Genomic DNA, 18,717 nt, shown 5'->3' on the forward strand with positions numbered 1-18,717 from the left:
TGTTCAGTAGACAGACATAAATTTATATTAATTAACAAAAAATATATCAGTCTCCTTAAAACTACGGTTGAAGCAAACATGAAAATAAAATCTCCTCAGAGTTCATATGTTGACATGTATATGTTTTTTATATGATATTAAAAATAATATACAGAATGCCCTTAGAACTTCTTTAAGTCCGTAAGACGTCCTTAAGACGTACAATGAACGTTCTTTGCCTGCTGGAATATATATAATTTGTTACTTATCCCTAGACGTATGCTAAATTGATTATAAAAGGTTTTTTTAATTAATTTTGATTTTATATCAATAGATATAACATATAGTTGTTAGTTCAGACATAAAATAAAAACACTAAAATTAACCACAAACAAAACAACAAAAAACATTGTGCAAAACAAAAAAGCACAAGTTCAAATTTTGGATTTTCACATCCTGCCTAGAAATTTAAAACGGGAGTTGTTGTTCATTTTGAAGTCACGCATGAGCATTACAAACATTTTGTGCGGTTACCGTCGGCGTTATGATTTCGTAAAGGTACCGTAACTTTGGGTAACTTTACGCAAAAAGTTGAAATTTTTTGCTTTGTGTTTCTAAAAATAGGCTTAAAACATCTGAAATATTTATAAAAACTTGCCGAAAATTTTCTTTGGTTTATTCAAAAACTGTTATTATTAGAATTTATTTTTTTAACCATTTGAGAAGGATTTTTTATGGGTGTCTAAATTATATTTTAAATTAACCGGGGTTTTGGATAACTTTGCACAGCCTTGTAAAATTTGAAAAAAACTTTACAGTTTATATGAATTTTTCTATTTAAACTTTTTTTATTATACTGTTTGAAGGAAATTTTAACAAGAGTTTAATGACGAATAAAAATAAAAAAAAATCAGATTTACCATTGTTTTGGTTAATAAAAAGTTTAACATGATAAAAGAAACATAGCCACATTAAAAACTAAAAACACAAAATTTCTTTTAATGTAGGCAATTATGTATCTTTAAAATAAAAAATAAAAGCTAAATAAACAAACTTCAACAGAAATGAAAGTCTAATAGAGGTACTTTGTAAAGTTCTCTGGTTTAGGTTATTTTTTGAGGCTTCTTAATGCGAAACAAGTATTGTCCCATTCATAAAAATTTTCTTGTGTGTAACAAGCATTTAATATTATTACCATTGGCTTCACATAAGCACTGTTTTCCTTGGCATTTGTAATTTTTCAAGGAAAAAGTTCACATGTTTTAAATTTTCTGAACTTGATTTCTCATTTTTATTATATCTGTTTACAAGTTTATTTTCAATGCTACTCAATGATTTTGAGCTAGAACTGTGATCATGGCACTCTTTCGGATCTTCTTCAGATTAAACTTTTGACTTTATGCTCTTCATGTTTTTATTCAGTTTTTTTTTCTTTGCAAGCTTTGAGCCAATATCAAAACTGTTACTAAACTTTTATAAATCTTCTGTGCCAACACTTTTCCCTGCAGGAACAGAAAGCTTTTTTTTTTCCTTGTTTGGTTTCTGAAGACTGCAAGGTTTTATATTTTTCTTGTGAAAAAAATCTTAAAGCTGTCTTCTAAAAATTCTTTATCGTACGATTCTCTCTCTCTCTCAATTGTGTGAGAAGTTGATTGACATTTACTGGATAAATACCACACTTTCTAAAACCTGATTTTAAGTTGTTACCCTAATTTGGTTCTATAGCAATCAATAACTTGTTTAAAAGTTCTGGAAAATGTCGTTTTTCAAGAGAGATTTTTGTGCAGCCAGCAGGAGAATCTTTGTACTCTGTAATAATTCTACGTCAAGCTATTTTTAAAGGTTTAAAAAAAACCACATCTAGATGTTGAGTTATATGCGTGCTATTAGGTGGCAGGCAAACAAATAGAATTTCATTTTTTTCACAGGTATTAATTACTTTTGGAGAGATATGAGAGGATAAGTTATCGCCTAACAAATTTTTAACTCCTGATTTTTTTTTTAAAGAAGGTAAAACTATAGAAAAAAACCACTCTTGAAAAGCTGCTCCGTTAAACCAACCACTTTTTGTGTTAAAGTATCTGACTCCTTTAGGACCTCCTTCACACCAAGTTGACCACAGATTTACAGCTTTATAAACTACAAACGGTGGTAGAACTTCACCTGCAGCATTACCTGATACCATAATAGAAATACTTGTCTTAGAAGTGTTTCTTATATTTGCTGGGTATTTATTACCTCTCTTTACCAAGCATTTTTTTGAACCTGGATTATCACTCAAACTTGTTTCATCGTAATTATATATGTTGCTTGGAGGTACATTTTGTACAGTTTTTGATAATTGCTGAATATAATCCTTTAAAATTTCTTCATTAACCATTGCTCGAGATTTTTTTAAGTTTGGCACAAATTCACTTGTAAGTTGTGGACGTCTTTGCAAAAATAAGTTAACTAAATCAGGCCCAGGAAAGATTTTAAACTCTTTTACTTTTTTTCCTGAACTAATTAGATATTTATTCATAATATGACGTAAATCTTCTTTACCAATTGGAAATCCAAAATCACTCAATTGAATAGTACACTTCACAAAAGCAGCCTCCTCGAATTTGGAAAAGAAGTATGGCTTACCAGGTTTTAAGTTGTGTTTTCCTTTTAATTTATAACAAATTGTTCTTCGACTGATGCCATATTTAGCAGCAGCTTGCTTTTTACATTTTACTTCTTCAAGACATTTGGATAGGTCATTATTTGTATAGTCTTTAAATTTTCTGGCTTTGTAACAACTTGATATCTGGAAAAAACATGAGTGTTATTTAGGAATAAGCAAAAATTGTTGGCGCTACTGCAGTTTCTCCCCGCCCCCCCCCCTTTTTTTTTATTTTATTGCAGAATATGATAGAGAATTTTATGCTGATTATGAATCGTATAAAAACATAGGTCTGAAAACCAACAAAGAGTGCTCTAAATTGCTGTTGAAGTTTAAAACATTATACTACAAAACGCTAGTATTTGCCATTTTTTCATACTCAGTTATAAATAAAATTCTTTTCAACGATGGATTTAAAAAAGCCTGGTTACTATCAAAAATGTAAAGCAAAACTGTTAAAAAATGCTAAGCGCATCATTTTCTGATTTATCTCTGGCCCAAACCCTAACCCTGTCTCAAATCATGTACTTTCAATCGCGCCAATCCCTATTTGTCAGTCGATATATGTGTATTTAGTTGTGCCAATCCCTATTTGTCAGTCGATGTATGTATATTCAATTGCGACAATCCCAATTTTTCAGTCGATGCATGTACATTTAATTGCGCCAATCCCTATTTGTCAGTCGATTTATGTACATTTAAAAAGCAAAATCTTAAGTTAATTTTTAAAAAATTAATTAAAAATATATAAAATATATTATTAAAAACATTTAATTTAAATATAATTTAATTTTGACGACAATAAAAACCGGGTTGCATAATTAAAAAAAGATTTTGTAACCGATTGATTTCAAAATGTTAACTGATGTAAAACGTTTTTAAAAAATGGCGAATATTAGCGTTTTTTAGTGTAATTTTTTAAACTTCAACAGCGAATTAGAGCACTTTTTGTCGATTTTCAGACCTATGTTTTTATACGATTCTTAATCAGCATAAAATTTTCTATCATAATCAGCAATAAAAAAAGGGGGGGGGGAGAAACTGCAGTAGCGCCAAAAATGTATATATAAAATTTACTTCAAGTTTTAAAAAGAATTGTTTTTAGATAATTAAAGACAGTTGTGGTAATTTTGCACATTGTGCAAAGTTATCCCAGTTTAGTCCAAAATAGTAATTTATTTACAAAATTTAGTAATTTTTCTTCACCTATACTGACAATCGCATTAAAACATAAAATAATTCAAATTAATATTATGATGAGCATGTTATGCTGTTTACTTACCTTAGGGTCTAATTCTGATCTGCTTAACAGATAAAAGTTGCAAGAAATTATTTGCGTGACTTTTTTCTATGTTTAAGTAAAATTACTTGCGTAGAAAGAAAACTCGTTAAAATGGCTTTTTTACACTATTTTTGTATTAAAACTAGAATAAACGGCTGACTTCAAAAGTGCTTCGTAGTTATAGTTAAAATTTTTAACTGCTAGAGAATAAAATATCTTTGACTTTTATTGTGCAATGTTACCCACGGTTGTGCAAAGTTACCCAAAATTACGGTATTGCTTAAAGTTAACTTTTTATTTTTGAGCACTTTAAGAAATTTATATATTTGGTGAAAATGTTTTTTAATCAGTTTATTTTGTAATGAAATTAAATAATTTTCCACGTTTATTAAAAACTATTGTTCGTTTCAAGTTAATTATATAACTGTAAGTTATTAAATTAGTTAATTTAACTGTTTAATTAATATAAACGTACACTCAGTTGCACATACAGGATGAGATCTTAATAAAAGGGTGGGTTGAAATTTTAGTCCAAATTTATAAAACGGTGGAGGGGGAAGGGTGTTGGTTAGTCTTTATAAACGGTTAGGTGCAAAATTTTTATTTTTATTAGTGAGTTGATATTTTTTTAGTTTTAAGATACAGTTTCTATGTTCATTACAAGTAAAAAAAAAAAAGAAAAAAAAAAGGGGGGGGGGGGGCAAAGTCTTAATAAGCTCGGTGTAGGTGGGAAAATTTTCAGAAAAATAATAAATATCCCCTCCCGTGTATTGAGCACCTGAGAGTATGTTTTTAATCTAACTTTTTAAAATAAATTTAAAATGTGTTATTTTTATATTTATAGTCATCAAAATTAATAAAATATTACAAGGGTATTAATATGAAGCCGACCTATAAAAAGAACTGCTTTCGTAGTTTACTTCTTATTGCTTCTCTTACAAATATAATGATGCAATACTCTTACCCTGCTCGTAAGTCATCGAAATATTCTTTCACTGTTTATAAAGATAGAAAAATAGACGACAGTTCAAATACCATTGAAACTCACTCAGATTACATGGAATGTATTACTTCTTGCTATAACAAAAAAGAGAACTGTAAATCAATAGACGCCAAAATTGAGAATAACATTACATTAACTTGTCGATTTTTTAAAAATGATTTTCCAAAAACAATGCAAGCTGAAGGATTTCTTTTTATTTTGGCAAAACCGGTAAATCTTTTACATTTTAAAGTTTTTAAACTAAACAACTTTTTATTTATTGATTGTTGTACTTTTTTAGCCAAATTGTTCTCTAAGCTGCAGTATAGCAATGAGCACGTGTGGGAAATGTGACTGCAATCCATCTTGTGCAGCAAGAAATCGACGTCAGCATGTATGTAACTGTACAAATGGTAAACTGCTCAATTTTTTTTAACTTAAAAGTTCTTAATGTATTCTTTTGACGCTAAATCTAAAAATGGACATTTTCCATTTCAATTTCAGAAATTTTATTTTATGAGTAAAAAAAGGGAATTTTGTAGGGTAAGATTTGTGGGGTTAAGATTAGAACTTATGGTAATGAGGGGATAATATAAACAATAACAAAATGAATATATAATGATTTTTAAAAAATTAACTATTTACATGCTATTAAAGAAATAGAAGAAAAAATTTTCTTTTTTTTTTAAATTTGATATGGTGGATGAAAGTGTTATAATTGGATCAGTTTAGATAATGCTGCTATTATAAGTAAGAAAAAAGTTATGCAACCCATTCCAAGTGTCTTATATGCAAAAAGTTGTGCTTCCATTGCAAGGAGCACTGTTGGAAGTTATTTGTTTATACTCGTTTTCTTTTTGCTAGGAGAAAAAAAATGTAAAAAAAAATTAGGTACCAGAATTCTAAAGCACCCCGACATCCTGGTACCCCAACGCAATTTACTAAAAACTTTTTTAAAAGTATCAGATGTAAAGCCTCTATTTTTGAATGCTGAGCTTAACAAATATTTTGCTAATTAGATTAAACCCTTTAATAAATGGGCTACTGCTTTAGATGTTTCAACAGCCATAGTTTTATTTCATTCATTCTATTATGGCAATCCATTGACAACAAATTGAAGTGCTTGCACCTCCAAAGTATCTCTACGAGATCTTGACATAAAAATATTACCAACTATGATACTTTGCATGATAGACAGCAAAGATTACTATAATCTGAAAAAATTGCAACAATCATGTCTTTACGTACACTCATGCTACTTATGTGGAGCAAAACCTACTAAAATGAATAATATAAATACATTAACCTTTGTCTAAATTAGAAATTTTAAATGCATTATTCATACTTCAAACCAATTAGAAGTTAAAAGATAGAAAGTAAAAGGAAATAAAAATAAAAATGAGTGGAAAAAAAAAAGAAATTCGGGATAAGTTTAGAGATGAATTTTTTTTTTAATTGATTTACCCAATCAGCAAATTGATAATACAACGATGGAAACTCAGGTCATAATAATAAAAACGCTGCAAAGTTGGACAAAAAGTTCGAAATAAACGTTGCGATTTTATTACGACATGTTGCTACCTAGACATCACAGCTGTCGATATAACAACAATATACCGTTAAATCATTAGCTGAAGATTGCAGGTATGTAGCTAACTAAAAAATTATAGCTTTTTAGTTAGCGATTTTGTTACGATATATTGATAGGTACATATCATAGCCTTTTCGCTAGCTACGACATAATTCTTTAGCTACTAGGCGGTCATAACCACTTATCGATTTTACAAAATTTATATATTTTGCAGATTTTTAAATTTAAAAATAGTATGTTGATAGTTACATATCGTAGCTTTTGTAGCTAACTAAAATATAACTATAAATCTACAGTTGATACTGAGTTGGTACTGCAAGCTGAAAAGCTAGCATAACTAGCGAAATAGTAATAAAATGATATAGTATTAAGAATAATATATTAATAAGATATTTAGCTTCAATGATACAGTTATAAGAATATAGATATTTAGCAATCTAGATATTTAGCTTTAATGAGATAGTAATAAGAATAACGCTAAAATAGTCAGCGATATTCATATTACTATATAATTGTAGCCTATTGAAGGTCTGTAGTTAGTCAAATTGCAACCGTGGTGTAGTGGTTATAGCTTTGGCTTCATAACTGGAGTTTTGTGGTTTGAAGCTAACTCTGGCCAATTAATGGTAAAAAAAATATAAATTATTTACTGTTAAGATTCAAATTTGAGAACTCTTACCCAATTTCGTCGTTACAAATTTTTTTTTGTACTAAATATTCATTACTAACCAAAATAAATTTTTTGAGAATATTGTATAAATTAGAAAAACAATAGTACCAAAAACCAGCTTCAAATTTAGTACACAAATAAGTGCGCTAATAAGTGTTTCATTTAGTACAGGAAAAAAGCTACTAGTTTTATAATTACTAACTAATAGGGACGTTATGCGGTATAAAAATTTTTTTAAGAAAGGGCTTCAATGTACAAAAATAAGAAATTATCCCGTAAAGGAAGGCCAAAGTTATACTATCAACTTTAACACATAAGTGAGTGCAAGCTTTGCATTTAAATCACTTAAATCGACTACGAAAAAAAAACATTTTTAATAAAGTAGCGACATTGTAGAATAAGACTCCTGCAATTGGTCGTCCAAAAAAAAAGAAGCTAATCAAATATTAAACTTAATAAAAATTTTAATACATATTTGTATGCTGTATACCAATTTGCATACAATGCAAACGTCCAATTTTAAAATGTGATTTTATTTTTTTTGATGATTGTGCTAAATAAGCTCAGAGGTGGATGCAGCATTATTTGATGTTTTGAGCTAACTGCCAGACATGGAGAAAACTCCAAATATTTATATGTTTATACTTATATCAAACAAAGACGCTATTCAAAAAATTGAAATGATTTGAGCTTGTAAACAAAAAAATCTGCTCCAAATATGAGAGCAAACGTGAGAGCATTAAGTTGCTGCCCCAAACGTGAGAGCAACAAGCTGATAAAATATTCTTTTACAATTCTTAACTAAATTTCTATTTATCAATAAATTTTAAATTTCATAAAATAATTTCTTAGCAAAAATTATGGTCTCATAAAGTTTGTAACCTGAGTAACAAGCCTGAGAAATTTGTAAATTGAAAAAATTTACATCCAACAACAGTCAACAACAACAGGCTTGTTGCTCAAAAATTGAAAAGGGTTTAAACTTTATGTGGTCACAGTTGTTAAACGCCTAGAGATTAATGTATGAATTTTAAAGTTTATCGATGAATATTGATTTAGAAAAACTCAGAAAAAAATATTTTATCAACTAGTTGCTCTCACGTTCGGGGCAGGTTTTAGCAGGGGGCATGTGTAACTAAAATTTTAGAGCTACTTTTTTCCTAGGCTCAGACATCTAATCAAACATCTAAAAATGGTGCATCCGCCCTGAAGTTTATTTTAAATGAACGAAATAGTATAAAATGTTATATATTAAAATTAAGTTTATATAATTTCAAAGAGTACAAGTTTGAGGAACAAGGTTGGTTGTTAGAGTTCTGACTTCAGTTTGAAGCGAGAACTCTAACCGCTACAACACGGCCGAACAAAATATATGTTGTGTTTTTTAATTACATATTACGATTTCTAAACTACATGTTGGTTTCTCAAATATATATTGCCACATCTTAATTACAACTTTCTGTTTTCAATTACATATTGAGAAGCTGTAGCTTCTTATATAAAAATAATATAAAAATGCAACGATCGTTCTGTTATAAGTCGAAAAGTTATTAAACTAAATCCGAGTCAGCATTTATTCACCAAGTTTGTTTACATCCATTTTTGAGACAAACCATACTGTACTATTTTGAAGAAGAGTTGTTTAATGTGTTGACCAAAATAACAATTGGGTGACTCTAGCACAAACGTTAGGTGCCAAATATAAGACAGTGTAAAAAGGGTTTGCAGCGAAAACTTAAATTTTATTGGAAAAGGTGGTTTTAAACCACACACACAAAAAAAATTTGACCAAAAATAACAGCAAAAAAACGTTAACATGGATTGAAATTGTCTGGTCACTTTTAATCCAACAACAGTCAACAACTGTTAATTTACATTGGTGGCCATCATAACAATGAATTAAATATTTTTTTATATTCTGCGTATTTTTATAAATCCTTGATGTCAGTCCTCCTACTAGTGTTGTGGCCAGTAATTCTACCCCACACAAACTAGACCTTCCAGATTCTTTGAGAGCTTCAAGCAGGCTCTGGAAGAATTCAAGTGAATATAAAAAATAGTGTTGCAGGTGTCTGTGCAAAATCCAACAACCATATCCTAGCTGGTTCAGTGATTTTGTAAGAAAGCTAACATAAAATCCATCAGTGAATTTTCAGTTCCACCTTGAACCTCTACCATGTCAAGTAGCTAGACCGAGAGGCAACCAAAACTGACTTTATAATACTAGATTATAGCAGCCAGTTTGTTTTTAACAGAGATGTCTGTTGTTTCGTTAGTCAGCCATTAATTTTCCTAATTGGTCATTTGTGGTAAGTTCATCATGTTACTTTTATGAACGGCTGTATCATAATGTCTCTCTGAACCATTCTTACGGTTTGTTTGAGATTGGCTACATGTTTTGCAATAGGCTCCATCCATTTAATCATTTTTTTTCTTTTTCTTTATTAACTTTATTTTCAATTTCTCTTCGTTCAACCAGTTGTCTAAAACCTTTGAAGGTTTACGTTGTGGATTTTTAGAATTGCTTCCTTCCACATTCTTCATTAGAAAATCCTAAGAATATAAAAGAACTAAATAATTGTAGTCACTTTTAAATTATAAATTTGGATTTATCATATAAATATAAATTTAAAATTTTAATTCTTTAAAATTTTAAATTTATATTTATATGATAAATCTATTTAATTCTTGCTTTACCTAGTTATTTAATATTTTCAACTTTAAAATTAAGAAGAACCCAAGACTTGTTCTTCCTTATAAGTCTATAAATTGTAACTACTATGTATTGAAAATAAAAAAAGAAAATACTGATAATTTCATATTGTCCAACTTTTTTATTATTATTATTATTATTTTTGATGCCGGATCATCAAAATTATCTCATATATAAATATCTGAATCAGAATTAGACGGCTTCATTGGCTACGTTGTCATATAGATATTGCATTATTGTGTTAATATTATTTTAATTTAAGTTTGATATTTTGGGTTTATCTACTTTATTATAATCAATATATAAGTTTAACTCCCTTGATAATTGTTAATAACTACAATTGAACCTGTCATTTCGAAAAGGGCACAAGTCCATTTACTAAAACTTATCAAAATCAACAAAAATATAATTTTTATTAAAATAATGTCTAGGTTGCTAAAGAAATTAAACATAGAAGTAGATAAATAAAGAACGTATATAACTTATGTATTTTTTATTTTTTATAAAAAAAACATAAATCATACAGAAATTTTTAATTCAAACTTATAAACTAACTGTTAAAAGTTTTGGACTTATGTCCTTTTCGAAATGACAAGTTCAATTGTCATTAAAACACGCATAAATTATTGCGTGTAACTAACCCGTTTATCGTTGAGATGACTACTACTAGAACGCATATGGTAACTTACCAAACTCACAGTTGTAAAATACATTTATACAGTAAATTGAGAAATTTGTGAAAGTATTTTTATTCCAAGAAAATACATATCCAAAATAGAAAAATCTTACAAAAATCATGAAATCTTGCATAAAATTAAAAATCATGAATCTCAAAAGAAGAGGTCAAAAAATCTTACAAAACGCGATAAATCATGCAAAGTGCACACACCTCTGTTACATAAAATACTATCGATTCGTGAAATTCAATGCTTTTGTTATAAAAGTGTTTTATAAAAAAAATCGAAAAATTAAAAAAGGCGTCCACAAATTACGTAACGCTTTAAGGAGAAGAGGGGGAGGGGTAGGCGATTTTGTAACGATTTGTTACGAGGGGGAGGAAGGGGAGTGCCGATCATGTGACGCAACATTTTTTTTTTTAGTTTCAAATCTAGAGAAAACTTTCTTTTAGTTAAAAGAGTATCTGACCAAACCTAAACCCTCAGTTGATGTATCTACATGTTGATTGTAAAATCAACCACGCCTAAATCTTACTTAGTCGATGTGTACACTTCGTATAAGTATACACTGTGTATACTTGTACGTATTTGTACGTTTTTGAGTAACCTTCCTCCCCCTCCCTCAAGTCTGCGTACATACTTAATGGAAGCGTACATACGCATACAAAAATTCAAAGTCTGATTTGTTTTCATCTTAATTTGGTAGGTACATAACAAATTATTGCATAAGGTGACCTTCCTTTGACATCGCTGATCAAACCCATTAACTATCTATATTGTGAAGTTGTAACAGGTACCCTGAAGGTCATTTAAGACTTTAAGTTGTATCCCATGAAATTTTTTTTTTGAATTTGAAAGTAGTCTGCTTGCGCATTCTATAACTGTAAAAATTTAAATCATTTGTTGGTAACTTTTTGAGAAAACTTGTTTCGAAGTTTTATAAATAACAATGTTTCGGTACTAAAATAAGATTTATTTCATCAGTTAATATAGTTTTTTTTTTTGGAATTGCAACAACGCGATTAATGATAGCAATATTTATGGTTTCTGATTGGCTAACAGTTCTTGTCTATAGGACATTGCTTTAAAAGCCTAAATATAATAACAGTGGCTATAACGATAAAATAACAGTGTTTTTATCTTTTAACTTTATACTTTATATCTTTAATTCTAGTTCTGTTAGAACTAGTTAGAAAACGTTAGAACTAGTTCTAAATCAAGAAAAAAAATGCAATACTTTGCTAAAAATAACAACGATTTCAAATATAATTTGTATATTATATTTGAAAAAAGGGAACAATTTAATTTAAATCATTATATTATTAACTTATAACGATCAATGTTAACTTATATCGTTATAATATTGCATTTAGACTGAACACGCTTTAAATTTTAAGGTGTGTTTAGCCCAAATGCAATAAAACAAGTCCAAAGTAGGAGAAAATTTTGAAATCCTGATCAAGAAATACATTTGGGAAAACTACGCTGTTGACAACCATCTTCTGCCTGAAATATTTTTTCTACGTGCCGAAAAACTCTATTGAGTTTAGAGAAAGTAGATTTAAAGAGCTTTTTATTCACCTACAAGCCAATAAAATTACCAACTAAGCTTTTATTGTTATTATTCTAAAAACAAAATGCTATTGTTTTGATTTGATGCTGAGCACTGTCGATTCAGTCTAAACAATCAAAACTTTAATGCTGAGCAATGCTGATTGCAAATATATTCGAGATGATAATATATATATATATATATATATATATATATATATATATATATATATATATATATATATATATATATATATATATATATATATATATTTATATTTACAATAATATAAATGTTATTGTAAATATTTCTTTTCCAGAATACTCCCAAATCCAAAGCTTTAGGTTATTTCACTGTATTCCTTTGGAATTGCCTTACCCCTCAATAAAAACATAGTAGGTCAAACAACCAAACAAATTATATATTGCTATTTGATCCCCTTGTTAGGGTCTGAAAGTTGGTTAGAGGGGTCTAATCTTCATTTAAACCAGGTCTTGCAGGTAATTTTTCTCAAAAAGCTACGAAAAAATGATTTAAATTTTTACGTTTGGAATGTGCAAATGGATTACTTTCAAAATCAAAAAAAAAATTTTATCGGATAAGATATAAGGTCTTATGCTACCTTGTCTAATAGTAGTAGAGAACCATCTATTGTAGTGTCAACTAAAAATATTTTTCACTGAACTAAGACAAACAGAAGCCATGTTTATAAGCTGCTTATCAATTATTAATAACCAATGAAACTTAAGTTTATTACTGATCATAGAATATTTGTAGGGTGACCATTGTCTCGGTTTTTACGTAGGAGAACAAAGCGCTAAACTAATTTTAATTGGTTTGGCGCTGCGCTCCCCTGCATAGAAACCGGGACAATGTTCACCCTAAATATTTGGGGTAAGATGATTTCTAAAAAAATATGTTAATCTGCAATACATTGCACCTGGATTAAATTTACAATCTCTAATTGATCTAATTAATTAATCTAAAACATCTTTTGAAAAATGTTAACTTGTACATTTTACTGTTCTGATACACAATTCTCTAATTGGATAACTGACATGCACAATATTTTTAGTTTTTATAAATAAACTAATTGGAGACTAATAATAGTGTTTGATAAAAATTTGAAAAATGTAAAAGTTATGCAAAGACAAAAAATTTCAGATGTCTAAAACACATCTTCTACCCACTGGGATACAGTCATTGTTAATTAATACACTAAATAATTAAAAACCTTTAAACTTTAACGCTAAATTACATAATTTTAACCAAGTTTCAGAAATTTTGATTATGTTAAAGTTTAACTGCAACTTTTGTCTAATTCTGTATGTGATATATTTGAAATAATCAAATAGCAAAATTTGTAATAAAAAAGCAAGTGAAAATATGAATAAATTCAAGCCGTGCAATTCTCTGTGTTATATAAATGGTTTTCAAAACCATCATCTTTTCCTCAAGTTAATTGGTCAGAGCAATGAGTAGATTAATTCTTTAATACGAAGGCTGTTGATATGAAAACCTTATGTGGTGGCATCAAATTCAAGAGTATAACTAATTAAAAAAGTAACTAACACTTGTTCCATAAAATTTGAGACTAACTTGAATTAGCGATATTTAATTAGTAAGATTAATAAAATAATTAGTATTTGGTATCAAATGAAAGCTCCATCTTTCCTCTTTTATTTAGCATATAAATTCTCTGATTATTTTTTGTTTAGATAACAATTTAAAATGCCAAATCAACAAGCCCTAGAAAGTCGTGTGTATAATTTTTATAAAAAAAACATGAAGATGGAAAACACGTTGTTTGAAACCATTTCAAGATGGAGGGCTACTCAAAAGCCACAATTTATTGATATATGAACAGTTACGATCAAAATAAACCATTGGGTCGAAGGATGGAAATGGAAGAAGGCCTACTTTTAATACACAAAACAACCGCATTAAATTAAGGAAAATGTTTAACAATCGAAGAGGTGTGTCACTTTTAAAGCTTCTAGAAGACTTGGTTGTAGCAAAGGCACCATCGGACGAATCTTAAAATGCTTTAAAAAGCCTATTCTTTGTTATAAAAGAAAAAAAAAGACTAAGCAGAACTCATGAACAGAGGCTTTGGGGTCGCCGAAAATGTGGTCGACTTTATTCAAAATATCGCAACCATGAATTTATTATTGACGATGAGTCATACTTTACTTTGTCGAATAGCACACTGGCTGGTAATAATACATACTATTCAAATGATCAAAAATTGACACCAGAAATTTTTAAGTATTATAATGTTGCAAAATTTGAAAAAAAATTACTTGTATGGACTAAAATCTCCCCTCGAGAGGAACATCTATTTACATTTTTCCTTCAGGCCAAGCGGTAAACCAAGAGATCTATTTAAAAGAGTGTTTACAAAAGCGCTTGCAACCTTTTATTAATAATTATTATTGAGACACCAAGTATATCTTTTGGCCCGATTTAGCAACATCTCACTATGCTAATTCGGTAACAAAATGGTTAAAAACCCAGAAGATACCATTTGTTCAAAAAAAGACAATCTAGCAATCTTACCAGAAGCTCGTGCTATAGAGGATTTTTAGGCAATGCTTAAGCGGGATGTGTACAAAAATGGATGGTCTACAAATAATATATCAAACCATGAGCATCGGATTCGTTATTGTGCTAGTAGATTTGACCTAAATGCTGTACAAAAGCTGGTACAAGGTACCAATACCAGACTTGATCAAATTCGAAGATATGGAGTCTTTTGATAAATTTATTTTTATTTTCCTATTCTGCATATTTAATTCTAAGAACATACCAAAAAAAATTTTTTATCGTGTTTATTTAAGTTTTTATTCAAGTGTAAAGCCAGTCTCAAATTTTATGGAACAGGTGTTATCCAAAATGTTAAATTTTTTTACTGTTTTTTTGTAAAAGCAAAATGAAACTATCTAGCTGAATGAAATCTTTTATCAATTTAATAGGTATTATAAATAAACTTTAACTTTCTTTAATTGCAGGGCTTTGGAGCAGCTCCGGAGCTGGAGCCAGAGTTATCCGGAGCTGGTAATTTTACATGGAGCTGATTCGGAGCTGGAGCTAAAGTATTTCCTGCCGGAGCTGACTCCAGAGCCAGCTCCGAGCCAGTTTTACCGATATTTTGAAATATCAAAATTCCATAAAATTAATGTTTTATATATTTTATATGAGATTTTTTTAAAAAAATTTAAATAATTACGCTCATTAAAATATTTATAATTTCTAAATATAGAAATTTTTCATATGGTTTAAAAAAAAAAAAAAAAAAAAAAATCACATCTGTCAGTATATAAAGTTGTTGAGTCTGAAATAAGCAAATAGTACATTCAAATAGTATGTGCAAGTGTAGACAATGCAGCCAATATGATTAGAGCAATCACAATTTTAAAAAAGTATTTAGCTGATGAAAATTTTTGAGATGAAGCTTTGCAGGATGAAGAACAAGTAAAATTTTTGTATCAGGATACAAATGGAGAAGTAGCTCGGGAAGAAAATCTAGCCTTAACCAACCCAGAATGGTGTCTACTGACATTAAGCTGATGCGCTGTGTTATTCACACTATGCAGCTAGCTATTCGTATGATTTAAAAAAAAATACATCGTCAAACTTTGAGCAAAAGTCAGTTATGTTGTAAAGAAACTAAGAAACTCACATACAATATTTTTAGCAAGTAAGCAATATGAGGTTGTAACAATTTTGGATAATGAGACACACTGGGTTCTACATTCCAAACAATCGAAAGATTATTACTTTTGCGCCCACTGTGTCAGCAATTTGCTGCCGTAGATCAAATATTCTTACTATGCCCTGAAATATGAGATAAGTCAAGTCATCTTTGTGATCTTTTAAAAAAGCCGCATGATGAAACTACAAAGAATCGACATCACTTCAAGAGATTTTCTAAAGGAACGATTGAAATTGAAAATTGACCTAGAGAAGAATAAAGGTCTATTTGCAGAAGACATTTCAAAATCTATCCAGAAACAAGAAAAAAAACTTTTTGATAATGATATATTTATAGCTGCAGTTTATGTTGAAGCTAGATATAGAAAATTATTGGAAGAAAACCAGATAATACGAGCAAAACAAGACTTAAAAACAATAGCAGAAAAAATTTATAAAAGAGATACCAAGAATATAATAGAAAGTCAAGAAAAATGTATAATGCTGTGCCAACTACAGTACTTCTTTAAGTTTTAAGTGAATCTAATTCTGATGGAGAAGAGGATGAATTTGAAAAGGAGTTTGATAAAAAAAAAGGAGAAGTGTAATCAAAACTAATTTTGATAAAAAATACTTTTAATACAAATTTTTTGGACGACTGAAGGATAATGGAAGAAATGGGACCTTTAAAAGTGAATTCAGCTATTGAGGGAATTGAAGAATACCCAAAATGAATACAAGAAGCGTGCAGAGTAGTCACTTGTATACCTATCTCACAAGCAAGTGTAGAGAGGCTATTTTCTTCTCTTAAGTTTGTATTGAGCGATCTGCGTTCTTCACTCAAACCTGATATTTTAGATATTTTATTTTTAAGGATGAATCAAGATTTTGATTAATAAAATATTAATAGTAATTTAGTTACTTTCATAAAACATTAAAAAAAATTTTATTTTTTTTGGAGCCGCTCCGGAGCTGCTCTTTAGCTGGAGCCGGAGCCGGAGCCGGAGCTGGAGCTGGAGCTGGAGCCAAAAATTCTAATGAAGCCGGAGCCAATTTTTAGATCTCAGCTCCAAAGCCCTGTTTAATTGTCTTTTAATCTATAGAGAAATAAAAATAATAATAAATAAATGAAGTTATCAACATAGTGCATAGATAACATAAAAAATTGCCAATGAAGTTGATCGGCATTTTTCATCAATTATTTGTATATATAATGCATAAAACTTTTAGATAAAAATAATAATGGTTGAATTTATAAAAGCAGATATATAATTAATTACTTGCTGAGAATATAGAATTAAAAACAAGAGTATTAATAATTTTCCAAACGTTCCTTACAGAATTAATTACTGAAATTCTTTTAATTTTACAATTGATTTTGGTATTGAATTCAAATTAAAAATATAAAGTGTAGTTAATTTTTTGTTGTTTTCAAGGATAACAAATATTTTATCCTTGAAAACAACAGATACAATAAAATAAATATATTATACTAAGAAACAAACACTAATGACTACTTAAACTTCAACAGTCATCATCCATAACATATAAAAAAGAAAATTCTGTGTAAATAATCGTTTTTATGTCTAATTACTACAGAAAAAATTTAGCAGAACTAAAAATATGATTAAAAGATTACGTCATTACTCGATTATGTAATAGCAAAAGCATTTCATTGCGCAAAATCACATTGGCCAGTAAAACAAATTTATATTGTTTTACTGGCCAGCGCCAGTAAAACAATATAAATTTTTTCTTATGGCGACTACTTTCTATAATAATTTAAATTGTCAACCAATTTTTGTAATTAACCTTTAACTAAGCAATTTACCTTTTACTAAGTTTATCTGATAATAAAAGAGTAAAAGAATTTTTTTTAACCAATAATTAATTATAAACAGCCTCCAAACTTACTGAGACAATTAAAATGCTCAAAACTTCACTTTACCTTATCTATCAAAAAAATGTGACTATTCAAAAGCAAAAACAGCCAATATAAAATCTGCTACTTATATTTACAAGAAGTAGATAAGTTTAAGACATCGAATGGCACTATTTGGATCATTAAAAGTCATATAACTTGTTATAGCAAAAATATCATTTATTTTCTAAAATATTTATCATGGACTAAAATATCTATCATATATCAAAATATCTATCAAATATCTAAAATATTTATCATGGAAAATATTTATCATGTTTTTTCCCAGTATAAGTAGATAGTCAACTACTTATACTGGGAAAAAATAATTTAAGAAACCGCACAAATGGACATATTTCCAGTTGCAGAACTGGCAATTCAACATACAGATTCAACAACCATGCATACAATTGCTAGAAAATACACAAGAAAACTATGGAGCCATTCTTTAAACTTTTTGTTTTTTTCAAACTGAAATATGAAAAAAATTTGTTGACCTATGAAAATTATATACATAAACAAAAACATACACCTTCAATTAGTATTTCCTTTTATAATAACATTACAATAGTAACTCATAGTTACAACACTGCAATTAAATAATTCTATTAAATAACTTTTTGAATGTATTAAACTCATGATTATAACATTTGCATTAGAACTACTAATGAAAATACTGAGAGGCCTCCAGTACTATTTACTATTTTTAATTAATTTTTCAATCAAATAAAAGAAACTTTTTGTTAAAAAAAATTCATTCATTTTTTAAATATTGTTGTTTCGCTTGGTTACTTTTTTTTGTTCGTACTATTCAATATAAAATTGCGAGCTTTGTTCATATATACATTGCCGCCGATGGGGGTAATGTATATATGAGGGATGGGGGTAGAAGGGGAAGATTCCCGGGGCCCCGTGTGTGTACAAATTATTTTTTTTCATGAAGTCTTATTTACTCATTCTTTTTGTTCTTGCTATTTTTCTTTTGTAATATTAAAGTTCGAATTTTTTTA

The 18,717-nt window shown here is 28.8% G+C and overlaps 1 protein-coding gene across 1 annotated transcript in view; it reads left to right on the forward strand.

Annotated features, from left to right (window-relative positions):
- The window catches only part of LOC105843864 (uncharacterized), a 94,972-nt gene that overhangs the window by 20,466 nt on the left and 55,789 nt on the right, over positions 1-18,717 (forward strand). Inside the window, exons 4-5 of the mRNA XM_065796191.1 lie at positions 4,753-5,121; positions 5,192-5,303. Coding sequence (XP_065652263.1) covers positions 4,789-5,121; positions 5,192-5,303 — 445 coding nt within the window. The 5' untranslated portion in view covers positions 4,753-4,788. The remainder of the gene's footprint in view (positions 1-4,752; positions 5,122-5,191; positions 5,304-18,717) is intronic.

The sequence above is a fragment of the Hydra vulgaris genome, chromosome 04 (genome assembly GCF_038396675.1).
Source record: "Hydra vulgaris chromosome 04, alternate assembly HydraT2T_AEP".
In the NCBI taxonomy this organism is placed as follows: domain Eukaryota; kingdom Metazoa; phylum Cnidaria; class Hydrozoa; order Anthoathecata; family Hydridae; genus Hydra; species Hydra vulgaris.